This window comes from Notolepis coatsorum, assembly GCF_963971535.1.
Source record: "Notolepis coatsorum genome assembly, chromosome: 6".
In the NCBI taxonomy this organism is placed as follows: domain Eukaryota; kingdom Metazoa; phylum Chordata; class Actinopteri; order Aulopiformes; family Paralepididae; genus Notolepis; species Notolepis coatsorum.
In genome coordinates, this window is record NC_140170.1 from 70,933,882 (window position 1) to 70,948,093 (window position 14,212).

Sequence of the window (14,212 nt, forward strand, 5' to 3'; positions counted from 1 at the left end):
GCACTGACAAAGTTGAACAAAGTGCTGTACAAGTCCCACAACATAATTAAAAAAAAAATATATATATATAGGCTATATATATTTTTTTTTTATCTCGAAGCTTCGAATCTCGGCCCCGAAGCTTCTTTATTTATACTTGATAAATTAGTTCAACTCATTTACAGTGTCGTGGAGATGTTACATTTACAGTGTCGTCCAGATGTTACATTTACAGTGTCGTGGAGATGTTACATTTACAGTGTCGTGGAGATGTTACATGTGGAGATGTTACATTTACAGTGTCGTGGAGATGTTACATTTACAGTGTCGTGGAGATGTTACATTTACAGTGTCGTGGAGATGTTACATTTACAGTGTCGTGGATATGTTACATTTACAGTGTCGTGGAGATGTTACATTTACAGTGTTGTGGAGATGTTACATGTGGAGATGTTACATTTACAGTGTTGTGGAGATGTTACATTTACAGTGTCGTGGAGATGTTACATTTACAGTGTCGTGGAGATGTTACATTTACAGTGTCATGGAGATGTTACATTTACAGTGTCGTGGAGATGTTACATTTACAGGGTCGTGGAGATGTTACATTTACAGGGTCGTGGAGATGTTACATTCACAGTGTCGTGGAGATGTTACATTTACAGTGTCGTGGAGATGTTACATTTACAGTGTCGTGGAGATGTTACATTTACAGTGTCGTGGAGATGTTACATTTACAGGGTCGTGGAGATGTTACATTCACAGTGTCGTGGAGATGTTACATTTACAGTGTCGTGGAGATGTTACATTTACAGTGTCGTGGAGATGTTACATTTAGTGTCGTGGAGATGTTACATTTACAGTGTTGTGGAGATGTTACATTTAGTGTCGTGGAGATGTTACATTTACAGTGTCGTGGAGATGTTACATTTAGTGTCGTGGAGATGTTACATTTACAGTGTCGTGGAGATGTTACATGTGGAGATGTTACATTTACAGTGTCGTGGAGATGTTACATTTACAGTGTCATGGAGATGTTACATTTACAGTGTCATGGAGATGTTACATTTACAGTGTCGTGGAGATGTTACATTTACAGTGTTGTGGAGATGTTACATTCACAGTGTCGTGGAGATGTTACATTTACAGTGTTGTGGATATGTTACATTTACAGTGTTGTGGAGATGTTACATTTACAGTGTTGTGGAGATGTTACATTTACAGTGTTGTGGAGATGTTACATTTAGTGTCGTGGAGATGTTACATTTACAGTGTCGTGGAGATGTTACATTTAGTGTTGTGGAGATGTTACATTTACAGTGTTGTGGAGATGTTACATTTACAGTGTCGTGGAGATGTTACATTTACAGTGTTGTGGAGATGTTACATGTGGAGATGTTACATTTACAGTGTCGTGGAGATGTTACATGTGGAGATGTTACATTTACAGTGTCGTGGAGATGTTACATGTGGAGATGTTACATTTACAGTGTCGTGGAGATGTTACATGTGGAGATGTTACATTTACAGTGTCGTGGAGATGTTACATTTACAGTGTCGTCCAGATGTTAAGGTGCTCCCATAGTCCGCGCGGACTCAAAGCGGACTCCAAGTGCGAAGCTCCAATTTTCTAATGTGCGGACGTCCGCACCGCTCACTTGGTGTCACACAAAACGCTGCTCTGCGTTTTGGTTGACATCGACCTGCATTTAATGTGACGCCGATCTGCATTTTACTCTGAACACTCGCTCCGTGGCAAGAGAGAGTAGGGCACGATCATGGTTAAATGGGTAGGATTGGTCCGGTAAAACGTTGGCAGGTAGATGACACTAAATTTTGTTTTACTAATCGTCACCCATTCCAATTCATATACATTTGGACCATGTCTTTTTTCATCATCTGAAGAAACTTGAGATGTTTGAATGGCTTTTCTTTTTTTATTCTTGCAAGAGCTCCGCCATTTTGAAACTGATTTCAAATCGGATGGTTGCTAAATGCTCAAAATAGGGGAGACAAACTAACTGCGCTCCAATATATGCCATTATTACATGGCGTTTTCACATTCGCCGAAATGCTTGCTTGTGATTGGTCAATAGCGCGCATCAGAGGTCCGTTATCAGACAATAATGACCGCTGTGGAACAATAATGACCGCTGTGGAACAATAATGACCGCTGTGCGCAGCTGTTCGCAATCAAGCCCACTGACATCAGTGCAATCAGACACTGCCGAACACCGGCTGCCGGGGAAGCTGCCAGCGATGACAGGGCGGAGCAACGAGCGGAGCCAGAACCAGTGTTGCGAGTCGATGTAAAATGAATTAGGTATATTGTTAGTAAGTTAGCCATGTAATAAGCGGGATAATGTATAGCTATACTCGATCATTGTCGCAAAATAATTGACCTTCACTGACGTTTGGCTCGGTATTTTAAACTCTGTGTCGGTCAATTATTTTGCGACAATGACCTCGTAGCTATACATTATCCCTTACATAACGTTCAGTTTTGTGGTATATAATCCCGAGTAATAAGAAAAATATTAAATTATAATCAGGAAGTCATTTGCTTGTAGAAAGCTAGAAGCCTTTGGGAAGTGTCGTTTAAAAAAATTCCAACGCTCATTGAAAGCTCTGGATGTCCTCTTCTCAAAATGACTTAATTCACTGACGGCCGGTAATTAACACATTGACTGCCAGCCATTGTACCCATCAAAGTACCCAGTCTGCCACCGTTGAAAGCCTATGGAGATGTTTACCTTCTTTGCAGGGCTATAACTTTTTAAATTGTATTGCTATATTGACATTACTATGGCCCATTCAACATCGATTATCTATCATTCCGGATGTGGGAACGTTATATTTTTTCATTCATACCTTGTTGTGTTAATACCGTCTTGAATATAAGTATGTTTATAAGCTTTTCTGCTGTAATTCCAAAAACGCTAGTTATAGGCCCAAACGCATATGATAGATTAGCGATTGCCGTTTCTTTCCTATACACGCTATATTAAAAAATTCAAATGTATATGATCGGTATACATTATGCTTCATCATGCATGGAGGAAAGGGGGGGCGGGGGTCGTCTATAATTCCTTTATCGTCAGTAACGGCTTTATGTAGTATGGGTTGATATATTGATCAGACTGTTTGCAAACAAAGAAACGTACAATCGGGCTGAAAATAACGTTACTGTCCTCTTACCGTTCGCCGATGAGACTGGAAGAAAAAGATCCCAATTATTTGACACCGATCGCCTAGATCCATTTCCCGTTTGTATGGCGCAATAAACGCCGAAATCTTATTGCGTTATGGAAGCGATCAAAATGCACGACAGTGTTCGTCTGTAGTCCTAGGGCTGCCGCGGTATTGATTTTTTCCTTACCGCACAAATTTGCGAAGCTATTGAAACCGCCGCGGTAACCACAAAAAGAAAAAAAATTAAAAAATTTGAATGCATTTTTTTTTAGTTGTCTATTCTTTATAGCATATAGCCAGCCTCTAGTCTAAATGTCTATCTTTAGAGGATGACTTTGCAGCATGAATATTGTTTGCTATGTGCAAACAGCTCCAGCCTCCACTGTCTGTGTGTGTACTCTGCTTTGGTCAAATCACATTCAGCATTGCCATCTTCCCAGTGTTGTTATGAAGCATGATAGCTAATTAGCCAATGTTCAGCTGCAAAAACGAATAATGTCAATTACGTATGTTATAAGACATTGATATCAAGAGCTATCTGTAGCTACTGCTAGCCGGCTAGATGACGTTAGACAATGCATCATGTATTAAATAAAGTGAACTATTTAGTTTACTGGGTCGTTAAAACAGTGAGCTAACGTGAGCTAACGTGAGCTACCTAGGTCTCATGCTGCCGCATCCCTATCATTCTTAAACTGAAATGCGCATTTGTTGATATCAGGAGCTATCAGTAGCTAGCCAGTTAGACAACGCCTCATGTATTAAACAAAAAATAGTTGACTGTGTAGTTTTGTTTAAACAGTAACGTTAGCTCGGTAGCTCACGAGCGATAGCTAGTTAGCCAACGCTAGCCAGCACTTGCGAAATGAATACCAAACTGATTATATCAAACGTTGATATCAGGAGCTATCAGTAGCTAGATAACATGTATCAGTGACCGCGAGATTATTTTGGAAAATCATTTAATTTGATTTGGAGGGGAGGACAAAAAACTTTCGAGCAGTCCTGTGGATGGGCAGGCAGTCAGGCAGCCTGAGCCAATCGATACCGTCTAGATTCCGTACAGCGAGCCTCAACCGTCCGGGTTGTCCCATAGGGATGCAAATTGATGCCTTTGTCTTCATGGAGTGGCAGGAGTGGGGGTCGGGGCCCATCACCTGGCAGGTACAGTATAAAAGTGGCTCTGAGACCAGCCTTGAGTCACTCAAGAAACTGCAAGATGAACGGAGCACCACCAGCAAAGAAGAGGTTCATTCAGAGGACGGTACTTTTCAACAACGCCAGCAAGACCTTGCTGCCGCCAGCGCCAGGACCCTCCGACAAGCTGGCGCCGCCAAGCTGCAGCGCCAACGCCGCCTCCGACGAGCCGCCGCCGCCAGACAGCAGTGCCAAGGCCATCAGCTTGGTGCCGACAGCACCGTCGGTGTGCTTGGCAGGACTCGGCGCCGAGCTACCGGATAGCACCAGCGTCAGCGCCGCAAGCAACAGCACCACCAGCAGAACCGGAGCAGCCAAAAGACCAAAAACATATCATTTCCATGAAGAGTGGGAGGAGGCTTACTTTTTTGTTTATTTCAATGCAAAATCAGTCTGTCTGATTTGCAAACAAACCGTGTCTGTGCCGAAAAAGGGTAATTTGGAGCGGCATTATACAACGATGCACAAGAAACACCACGCGGATTTTCCTCCAAAAACAGTCCTACGAAGAACAGAACTCCAGCAGATGAAGTCTTCACTAGTGGGACAACAGTCCACTTTTACGAAGCCCAAAACCAAGGCAAAAGCTGCAACAATTGCATCTTATCGTGTCAGTCACGTTCTCGCTAAAAAGAAAAAATCCTTCAAAGACGGCGACTGTGTAAAAGAGGGATTGACTGTGGCTGCCGATTCACTCTTCGGTGATTCCAAGTATCACACAGAGATTATGGATGCTGTCAAAGACCTTCAGCTGTCACGTAATACTGTGACCCGGCGCTGTGAGGAAATGTCCGAAGATGTTCACAAGCAACTCATGAGGGACATTAATACATGTGAGTGTTATTCCCTGCAGTTCGATGAATCGACTGATATGGTAGATGTGGCACAGCTATGTATTACATTAGAATGGCCTTTGACGACATGAGCGCAAAAGAAGAGCTGCTCACCATATTGCCTCTTAAAGGACACACTAAAGGTGAAGACATCTTTCAAGCCTTCATGGAGTTCGCTAAGCAGAGCAAACTGCCCCTCCATAAACTCATCTCTATTACAACCAATGGTGCACCACCAGCCATGGTTGGCTGTAATAATGGGTTCATCGGACTGTGCAAAAAAAGCGACGCTTTCCCGGACTTCCTTAACACATTGTGTGCCGGCCGGATATGACGAATTATCGCTTGTATGCCAGCACTTTAATCAATGGGAGGACGAGCACATTTGCGAGCGATTAAACTATATCTTAAATTATGGCTATGGGTCTAATACACCCGTCGCTTATCAATGACTTGCTTGCAGTCAACATGTACGAAACTGATTGTTTTTTCATCAGTACATTTCCGTATTTTTTTCTTATCCTCTCTTTCTCCGATTTTTCTCTGTTTTTCTCCCCATCCCAATTTTTTGTCGTTGTGCCAATTCCCCCTCCTCCCCTGCCTGGTTGTTGTGCGCATGTTCTCCTACTGGTCGGTACAAGGGAATCCTGAAGTCATCCGCACGCTTCCTCCGACACGCGCGGCGACAGCCAGTGACTCTTTTTTCACCTGGCAGCGAGGACTCTCATTGGTGAAGCGTAACGCGTGGGAGGTCACGCTGCCTTCATCAAGTCCTGCCTCCGCTGAGCAAGCGCCCAGACCTGACCTGTAGGCGTCGCTGTCCACAACGCCAGATTCCCACCCATGACTTCCCTCCCCCTAACTCAGCCAAACGAGTTAGTATGACGATCAGCCCAAGCCAAGGCAATGCTGACTCTGGAGTCGAGACCACAGCCTCTTGCATTGGTGACGAGCGCAATCTCCGCTACGCCACCTGACCGCTCTACATTTCCGTTTTATACCGTTTTGAATAAGAGTATAGTTTGAGATTTCTAGAAAGAAAAAAAGATTCCGCAGTGATAGCCATTTACTGTAATACACAAAACACGTTGTCATTTTCCGGCTGATTTATGAATCGTTTTCAAATAAACGCTAGATTATCGATAGTATATGTGTACTTATGCACGCTAGAGAAGCGGGCCGAAAAATGTATTATCCATGCCGTGCTTAGCGCTAACGTTACGCACACACACACACACAGACACGCTGCGATGGCTGAGAAAAAAAATCTGATTAACCCAATACTGGTAAAATAGAGTCCTTACCTCAGATCAGATGTTCTGCAAAAAGATTAATCCAATTCCTGATCGCCATTCCAAATATCAATCGCGTTTATTGATCCAACGTTATACTCCGAAACACATAATCCACGCTGTTTCCAGTCCCCTCAATGAATGCAAAAGTATCAGGTTGCATGCCTCAGAAGTAAAATGTGGACTGGAGTTTTTTTCTTATGATGCACAGTCCCATCGACTCCAATCCAATGATGTGCAATACCATCCGGGAGACGATAGGGGGAGGTATTTGCCCTTTTCGAGCTCAGAGCCATTCCCAATGATAACGTCAGGCTGGATGGATGAAAAATGTATGGATATCGCTAATAAAAGAAATAACGATTAACTAACATGGCGAGTTAGTTAGGACGAGAAATCTCGTTGTTGGCACTCAAAGTGTTAGTAATTACCACTGCATAATTCACCAACAAGTGCTGTGTGCTAAAATTTTAAATATAAAGGAAGTTATGGATATCACTATGAAGATTGTGTGCTACAGAGGAGGCTATTTCGTGCACATATGGAGGAGACGGGGGCGGAGCACACCGACCTGCTGCTGCACACAGATGTAAGGTGGCTGAGCAGAGGTACATTTCTGGAGAGATTCAGCGAGTTGCTGCCTGAAATTAAAGAGTTTCTCAAGCTTGCTAAACATGCCGAATATACACATCTAGAGGACAACAACTGGCTTTTGAATTTGGCATTCATAACCGATGTCACTGGCATGCTGAATAACCTGAATTTAGAGCTGCAGGGAAAGGATAAATGTGTAATAAACATGATCAGCTCAGTGAATTATTTTAAAAGCAAGCTCATCATGTGGGCGAGAAGGCTGCAACACAGTGACCTACGCAACTTTCCTCACATGGAAGCAGAACTTCAACGTCAGGGTGAGGACACAGCACAGTTTGATTGCACACATTATGAGGAGCAAGTTCAAAGCATCTTGTCAGAGTTTGATAAGCGCTTCATAGACTTTTCAATACTTGAACCTGTTGCAAGCTACATGTGTTTTCCATTTGGAACTGTAGATGTGGATGACATCACATCCAAAGTGGCCACACTGTTTAATCTGGACAGCCTTGCTGTGGAGAACGAGATCCTCACACTTCAAACTGACATTGAGATTAAAGCCAGGGCAAGACAAGGGATGAAGGCAGAGTTCTGGGAGCTACTGCTGCTTGAGAAGTACCCCAACCTCAGGAGATGTGCCATGAACTTAACAGCATTTTTTGGATCAACCTACCTGTGTGAGTCTGCTTTCTCTCACATGAAGATAATCAAGTCCAAGTACAGAACCACAATGACAGATGGCCATCTTGTGGACTGCCTGAGGCTTGCAACCTGCTCCTACAACCCAGACTTTGAAAAACTAGCTTCCTCTTCCCAGTGCCAGCGTTCTCACTAAGGTAGAGACTGACATTTAATAATAATAAAAAAATAAAAAAAAATAAAGGAGAACTATCAGTGACTGTTGACAGACCTTTTTGTGGAATTGTTTTTTTTTTAAATTGTATTCCACTTTTGCTTTGGCAATGTAAACATGTTTTCTTTGAATTTAATTGACTGTGTGTTGTCAGTTGCAATGTGACATCTCTGTTTACACATCATTCCTATTCCCTTTTAATTGTACATATATCATTTTTGTTTTGATTGTATTGTTCCACTTTTGCTTTGGCAATTGAATTGAGTGTGTGTGTGTTGTCAGTATGTATGCAGAGTGTGCAATAAATGGGTCATGCTGCCTGCATGCCCTACGTGAGAAGTTACAGTCTTGTCATTCTTGTAATTCCTACACTACACTGTTACAATGATATATAAAATATCATATTATATTATATACCCATTCAATATGCACATGACAGAAAATATTATATGACATAATATTTTCTGTCATGTGCATATTGAATGGGTATTACTAATACTATTACTACTAATACTAGCCGAGAGTAGGTGAAATTTGGGCTGGTAGCTCTCGGCTAGGTGGCAAATAAAAAAGTAGATCTTGGTTCAAAAAAGGTTGGGCACCCCTGGTCTATACGATATAATTGATGAATCATAAAGTGCCGGTACCTTTCCCAGGGCCGGCGGCAGCAGACTTGGCCTGGACCTGTGAGGAGTTGCTGTAGCCTTTGCTGTAGTCGACTCCTGCAGGTCCCGCCGACAGCTCCTCGTAACCTGGAGACACATTCAAGAAGCCAGGCTGGTGTTTAGCTACGGACCACAATGTCTTTCACCATCATATATATTCACGTTCTTAAAAAAATTCAGATACAGGAAGAAAATGACAACGGGGCGGTAGACCCGAACATTCTATGGGACACACTGAAGGTAGTGATAAGGGGGAAATTGATGGAAAAAACAGCAATGCTGAAGAAGGCCAGAACGGAGACATATCACAATCTGATAGGGAAGCTAAAGAAGCTAGAGGGGAGACACCAGATATCAAAAGAACAGGAAACGCTCGGAGAAATCAAAGAAGTAAAGGCCAGGATAAATAGGGAATTATTGACGGAAATAGAAAAGAAAGCGAGGTTCATGAAACAAACGTACTATGAAGGGGGACCAAAAGCGACCAGACTGTTGGCTAGGAGAATTAGAACGCAACAGAAGTTGAACACGATACACACAATAAGGGATACAAAGACTAATGAAATATTGAGGGACCCAGCTGAAATAGAGAGGACATTTAGAGAATACTATGAGAAATTATACACACAGCCAAAAGCAGCGGGAGAAGAGGAAATAGAAACATATCTGGAGAAGCTAGAGTTACCATCGATAGGGAAAGAACAGAATGAAGAGTTAAATAAAATAATTACGGAACAAGAACTGGAAGATGCAATTAGTAGAGCTAAAAACAACAAGTCTCCGGGGAGCGACGGATTCCCATCGGAATTCTACAAGACATTTAGAACTGAATTAGCACCCATGTTAGGGGCGGCGTTCAGACACACGATGGAAGAGGGGAAAATGCCCCCCTCGTGGAAGGAAGCCATAATCACCACGATACCGAAGGAAGGGAAGGATAGGGAATTATGTAGTAGTTTCAGACCTGTGTCCATACTCAACGTAGATTACAAGATGTATACATCGATAATATCAAAAAGATTTGAGACGTTTATGCCAGACATTATAGATGAAGATCAAACTGGATTTATTAAAGGGAGACAGACACAGGACAACGTGAGAAAGACATTACACATAGTAGAGGAGATACAAAAACAAGGGGGTAGCGCGGTACTGATTAGCCTAGATGCAGAAAAAGCGTTCGACAGTGTGAGCTGGACATTTTTATATAAAACATTGATGAGGTTCGGACTGAACGGGAGGGCGATGAAGATGATCAAGGCGCTATATCAAGAGCCGACAGCGAGGGTTAAGGTGAATGGCAGCTTGACGGATAGAATCAGATTAGAGAGGGCTACCAGACAGGGATGTTGTCTCTCACCGACGCTCTTCGCCGTTTTCATAGAACCACTGGCACAACTGATCAGGCAGACCGAGGACATCAAGGGAGTAAGGATAAAGGGAACGGAATATAAACTAGGCTTATTTGCAGACGACGTGATAGTATACATGAGGCAACCAGAAAAGAGCTTCCCGGCACTGATGGATCTACTGAAGGAATATGGTCACTACTCAGGATACAAACTAAACGAAATTAGAGAACAGTACGGGATAAGATGGGACATGGACAAGATTAAATACTTAGGGGTGAACATCACGAGAGGGGTGGAGAAACTGTTTGAGGCGAATTATACACAGATAAATCAGAACATCAAGAGAGACCTAGAGAGATGGACAGTAATGCCCTTGGACTTCAATTCAAGAATAGAGGTCATTAAAATGAACATACTATCAAGGTTACTGTACCTATTCCAGTCACTACCGATACAAATACCACAGAATCAATTCAGGGAGTGGGACAGACTGATATCGAGGTTCATATGGGCGGGGAGAAGACCACGGGTCAGATATAAAACACTACAACTACCAAAGGAAGAGGGAGGGATGGCAGTACCCAGCCTACAAGATTATTACTATGCAGCACAACTGAGAGCAGTGACGTGCTGGTGTAACGACAGATATGAGGCAAGATGGAAAGACATTGAAAAAGAAGGGGAGGGATACAAGGTACAAGCTCTGGTGGGGGATAGGGAACTATTTAAAGAAAAAGAGGGACTATTAGATCCAATCACCAAATACACCTTGACCATATGGAACAGAGTAGTAAAAGCACACAAATTGGAGAAGCAGTCAGGGGTCCTGAGATAGGTAGCACATGACAAGATTCAAACCAGGGAGGTTAGACCATAGATTCAGAAGGTGGGAGAGGGGGGGGGCAACAGCAATATGCAAAATGATAGAGAAGGGAGAAATGCAGACACTACAAAAATTAAAGGAGAAATTTGGACTAGAAAACAGGGACCACTTCAGATATCTACAGGTTAGAGACTACTACAACAAAGAAATAAGGGGGGCCAAAGACGAGGAACAGAATGGAATAATAAAGATGATAGTATGGGCATACGAAGGCGGGCAAGGAAGAGTAATATCAGCAATATACCGGGCTATAATGACCAGCAAGGGACACACAACCGATTACATAAGGGAGAAATGGGAGAGAGAGCTAGAGCTAGAGATAGAAATAACAGGGAAGGAATGGGGGAACATATGCGAGGTACAACATTCAACAACAGGATCGAGAATATGGAAAGAATTTGGATGGAAAAACATAATCAGATTCTTTATAACCCCAGAGCTGAAGGGAAAATATGCACCAACACAAAAAGCATGCTGGAGGATGTGTGGGAAGGAGGGGGCAAATCACACGCACATATTCTGGGGATGTCAGAAGCTGAAGGGGTATTGGGAGGAGATAGGGGAAGCAATGATCAGAATATTAGGATACGGGATACCACAAACAGGACTGGTGCTTTACTTAGGAGACCTGACACACGAGGGAATACAAGGGGGGGACAAATATTTAATAAAGATAATGTTGATAGCGGCCAGAAAAGCAATAACGAGACTGTGGTATAAGGAAGACCCACCGACAATAGCAAAATGGGTAGGAATAGTGGAAGAAATACAGGATATGGAAAGGATAACACACATGCTGAGGTTACAGGAAGAGAAATTTGGGGAAAGATGGGGAAAGTGGGAGGATTATAAAAGGAACGAGAACGACATCACAAAAATCAGATACACATAATTTTATTGTCACAGTTTACACACAGTTTCAGGTCATGTGAACGGACCTGAGCTGAAGATGTAATGTGGTTCTGTTCCTAGGGATGGGTATCGTTAGGATTTTATCGATACTACTACTCCTATCGATACTGCTTAACGGTTCGGTACTTTATCGATACTCTTATCGGTTCTTTTTGATAATTTTTTTATGATTTTTATATTTGCAGTTGAGAGCATTGGTCATCTCCCTACAGTAAAGATTAGAAATGATTGAATTATTGTAAATGTGTGTGGAGTGGTGGGAATAGCTGCTTCAATAATAACTTATAACAACAACAGACAAGTTAGACAACTATGTATACAAAAAAAACGATATACACTGAATGATTAGTTGTTACCTAAAGTCCTTGGACTCCACTGTAGAGAACGGGTGCAGGCCTTTGACAACAAACTTTGTCACAGCCCTGTGACACTCGTTCACCCTATCCTCTGTCATCTTTCCTCTAGCTGCTAGGGAGAAAGGACTTTGGGTGGTGGAGGTAGATGGAGGATGTGTGGTGGGCTCACTGGGCTGGGACACATTGGTGGCTGACCTCAGCTTGACGATCTATAAAAAGTTTTTAGATTGTAGTATTTGTAGCTAAACAATTATTTTGTTTATTAGCCTATTTGTAATAATTCGTTATTAGCCTAGGAAACTCCGTATCTTGGCTTACCGGCTGCAGTGGACGTGGATGCAGATGGACCACTGCGCGCAAGGCAGTCGAATACGGCGCATTTCTGCACACTAATATAGTGTTTTGCAAACAAATGTTTTGATAGATTGCTCGTATTGCCACCCTTACTGGCAAATGTTTTGTTGCACTTGTGAACGCTTCGCTCTATCCGCCATCACGACTCAGTCCATGCAGAGCTGTCTGTGTCTGTGTGCAGCGCGCGTCGGCACGGAGACAGCGCTGAGATGCTTCCAGCTGCAGCACATCAGGTGTGCGGGGCTTGTATGTGCGGGGCTTGTAAGCGCTGCTGTCTGACGTGCTGCAGCTGCATACTATTGACAGCGCTTTCATTAAGGAGTACCCGTATGTATGTGTAGCGCGACTCGCGAGGAGTGTGTGTAATAATGACTCGCTGCTTCTCGTGCAGAGACAGAGAGAGGAGAGATCGTTCGCAACTTTTAAATAATAATAATAATAATAATAATAATAATAATAATAATAATAATAATTTCTCTAGAGTATCGATAGCAGTACCGAGGACGTCGGAGCTTATAAATACTCCGGTATTTTCTAATATAGTACCGGTTCCCGTTTAAAACCGGGGTCCGGGGGGCATCCCTATCTGTTCCTGTGAACGGACCTGAGCTGAAGGCATATTATGTTCATGTGAACGGACCTGAGCTGAAGGCATATTATGTTCATGTGAACGGACCTGAGCTGAAGGCGTAATGTGGTTCTGTTCATGTTAACGGACCTGAGCAGTAGATGTAATGTGGTTCTGTTTCTGTGAACGGACCTGAGCTGAAGGCGTAATGTGGTTCTGTTCATGTTAACGGACCTGAGCAGTAGATGTAATGTGGTTCTGTTTCTGTGAACGGACCTGAGCTGAAGGCGTAATGTGGTTCTGTTCATGTTAAACGGACCTGAGCTGAAGGCGTAATGTGGTTCTGTTCATGTTAAACGGACCTGAGCTGAAGGCGTAATGTGGTTCTGTTCATGTTAAACGGACCTGAGCTGAAGGCGTAATGTGGTTCTGTTCATGTTAAACGGACCTGAGCTGAAGGCGTAATGTGGTTCTGTTCATGTTAAACGGACCTGAGCTGAAGGCGTGTCCGTAGCCGCCGGGCTGCTGCTGCTGGCTCTGCTGCTGGAAGGGGCTCCCCGCGGGGTTGCCCAGGCCCAGGCCCATGCCGTGCTGCTTGGCCGAGGCGGGGCCCCCGGGGGGGACGAACACGGTGGGGCCGTACTGGAAGGCGGCGGCGCCCGGCACCCCGCCAGGGTAGTAGGGCAGCCCGGTGTAGCTGTAGCCGGGGGGCAGGAAGGCCTGCTGGTTGCCGTGGTGCTGCTGCGGCTGAGCCTGTTGCTGCTGAGCCTGTTGCTGTTGCTGTTGCTGTTGCTGCTGCTGCTGCTGCTGCTGCTGCTGCTGCTGCTGCTGCTGCTGCTGCTGCTGCGGCTGGGTCTGCTGGTTCTGCCCCTGCTGGTTCTGCCCCTGGTTCTGGCCCTGGGCGGCCGACAGGCTGGCGGGGGGCGCCGGAGAGGTGGAGTCGTTCCTGCCAAACTTTGTGACTTCGCCTGAGAGAGGAGAAGAAGCCAAGTGACGTCAGAGTGACCCCCCCACAAAGCGCACCGTGGACTCAAGCGGGGGCGAGGCTGGTCATTATGGGGCGTTACCTGAGTATGGGTTGTTGGCTAGGCTCCCGTCTCTGCCAGAGAGAGTAGCTGTGGGGCCGGGGAATGTGATTCCATAGTAATCCTGCAGAGAGGGCTGAAGACAGGACAGGTTCAG

The 14,212-nt window shown here is 44.1% G+C and overlaps 1 protein-coding gene across 6 annotated transcripts in view; it reads right to left on the reverse strand.

Annotated features, from left to right (window-relative positions):
* The window catches only part of ubap2a (ubiquitin associated protein 2a), a 102,339-nt gene that overhangs the window by 5,547 nt on the left and 82,580 nt on the right, over positions 1-14,212 (reverse strand). For all 6 annotated transcript variants that reach the window (XM_084316334.1, XM_084316333.1, XM_084316332.1 and 3 more), the window contains 3 exons: positions 14,098-14,191; positions 13,522-13,998; positions 8,588-8,692 (listed from right to left, as the gene is read on the reverse strand). In XM_084316334.1, the coding sequence (XP_084172460.1) occupies positions 8,588-8,692; positions 13,522-13,998; positions 14,098-14,191 (676 nt within the window). The remainder of the gene's footprint in view (positions 1-8,587; positions 8,693-13,521; positions 13,999-14,097; positions 14,192-14,212) is intronic.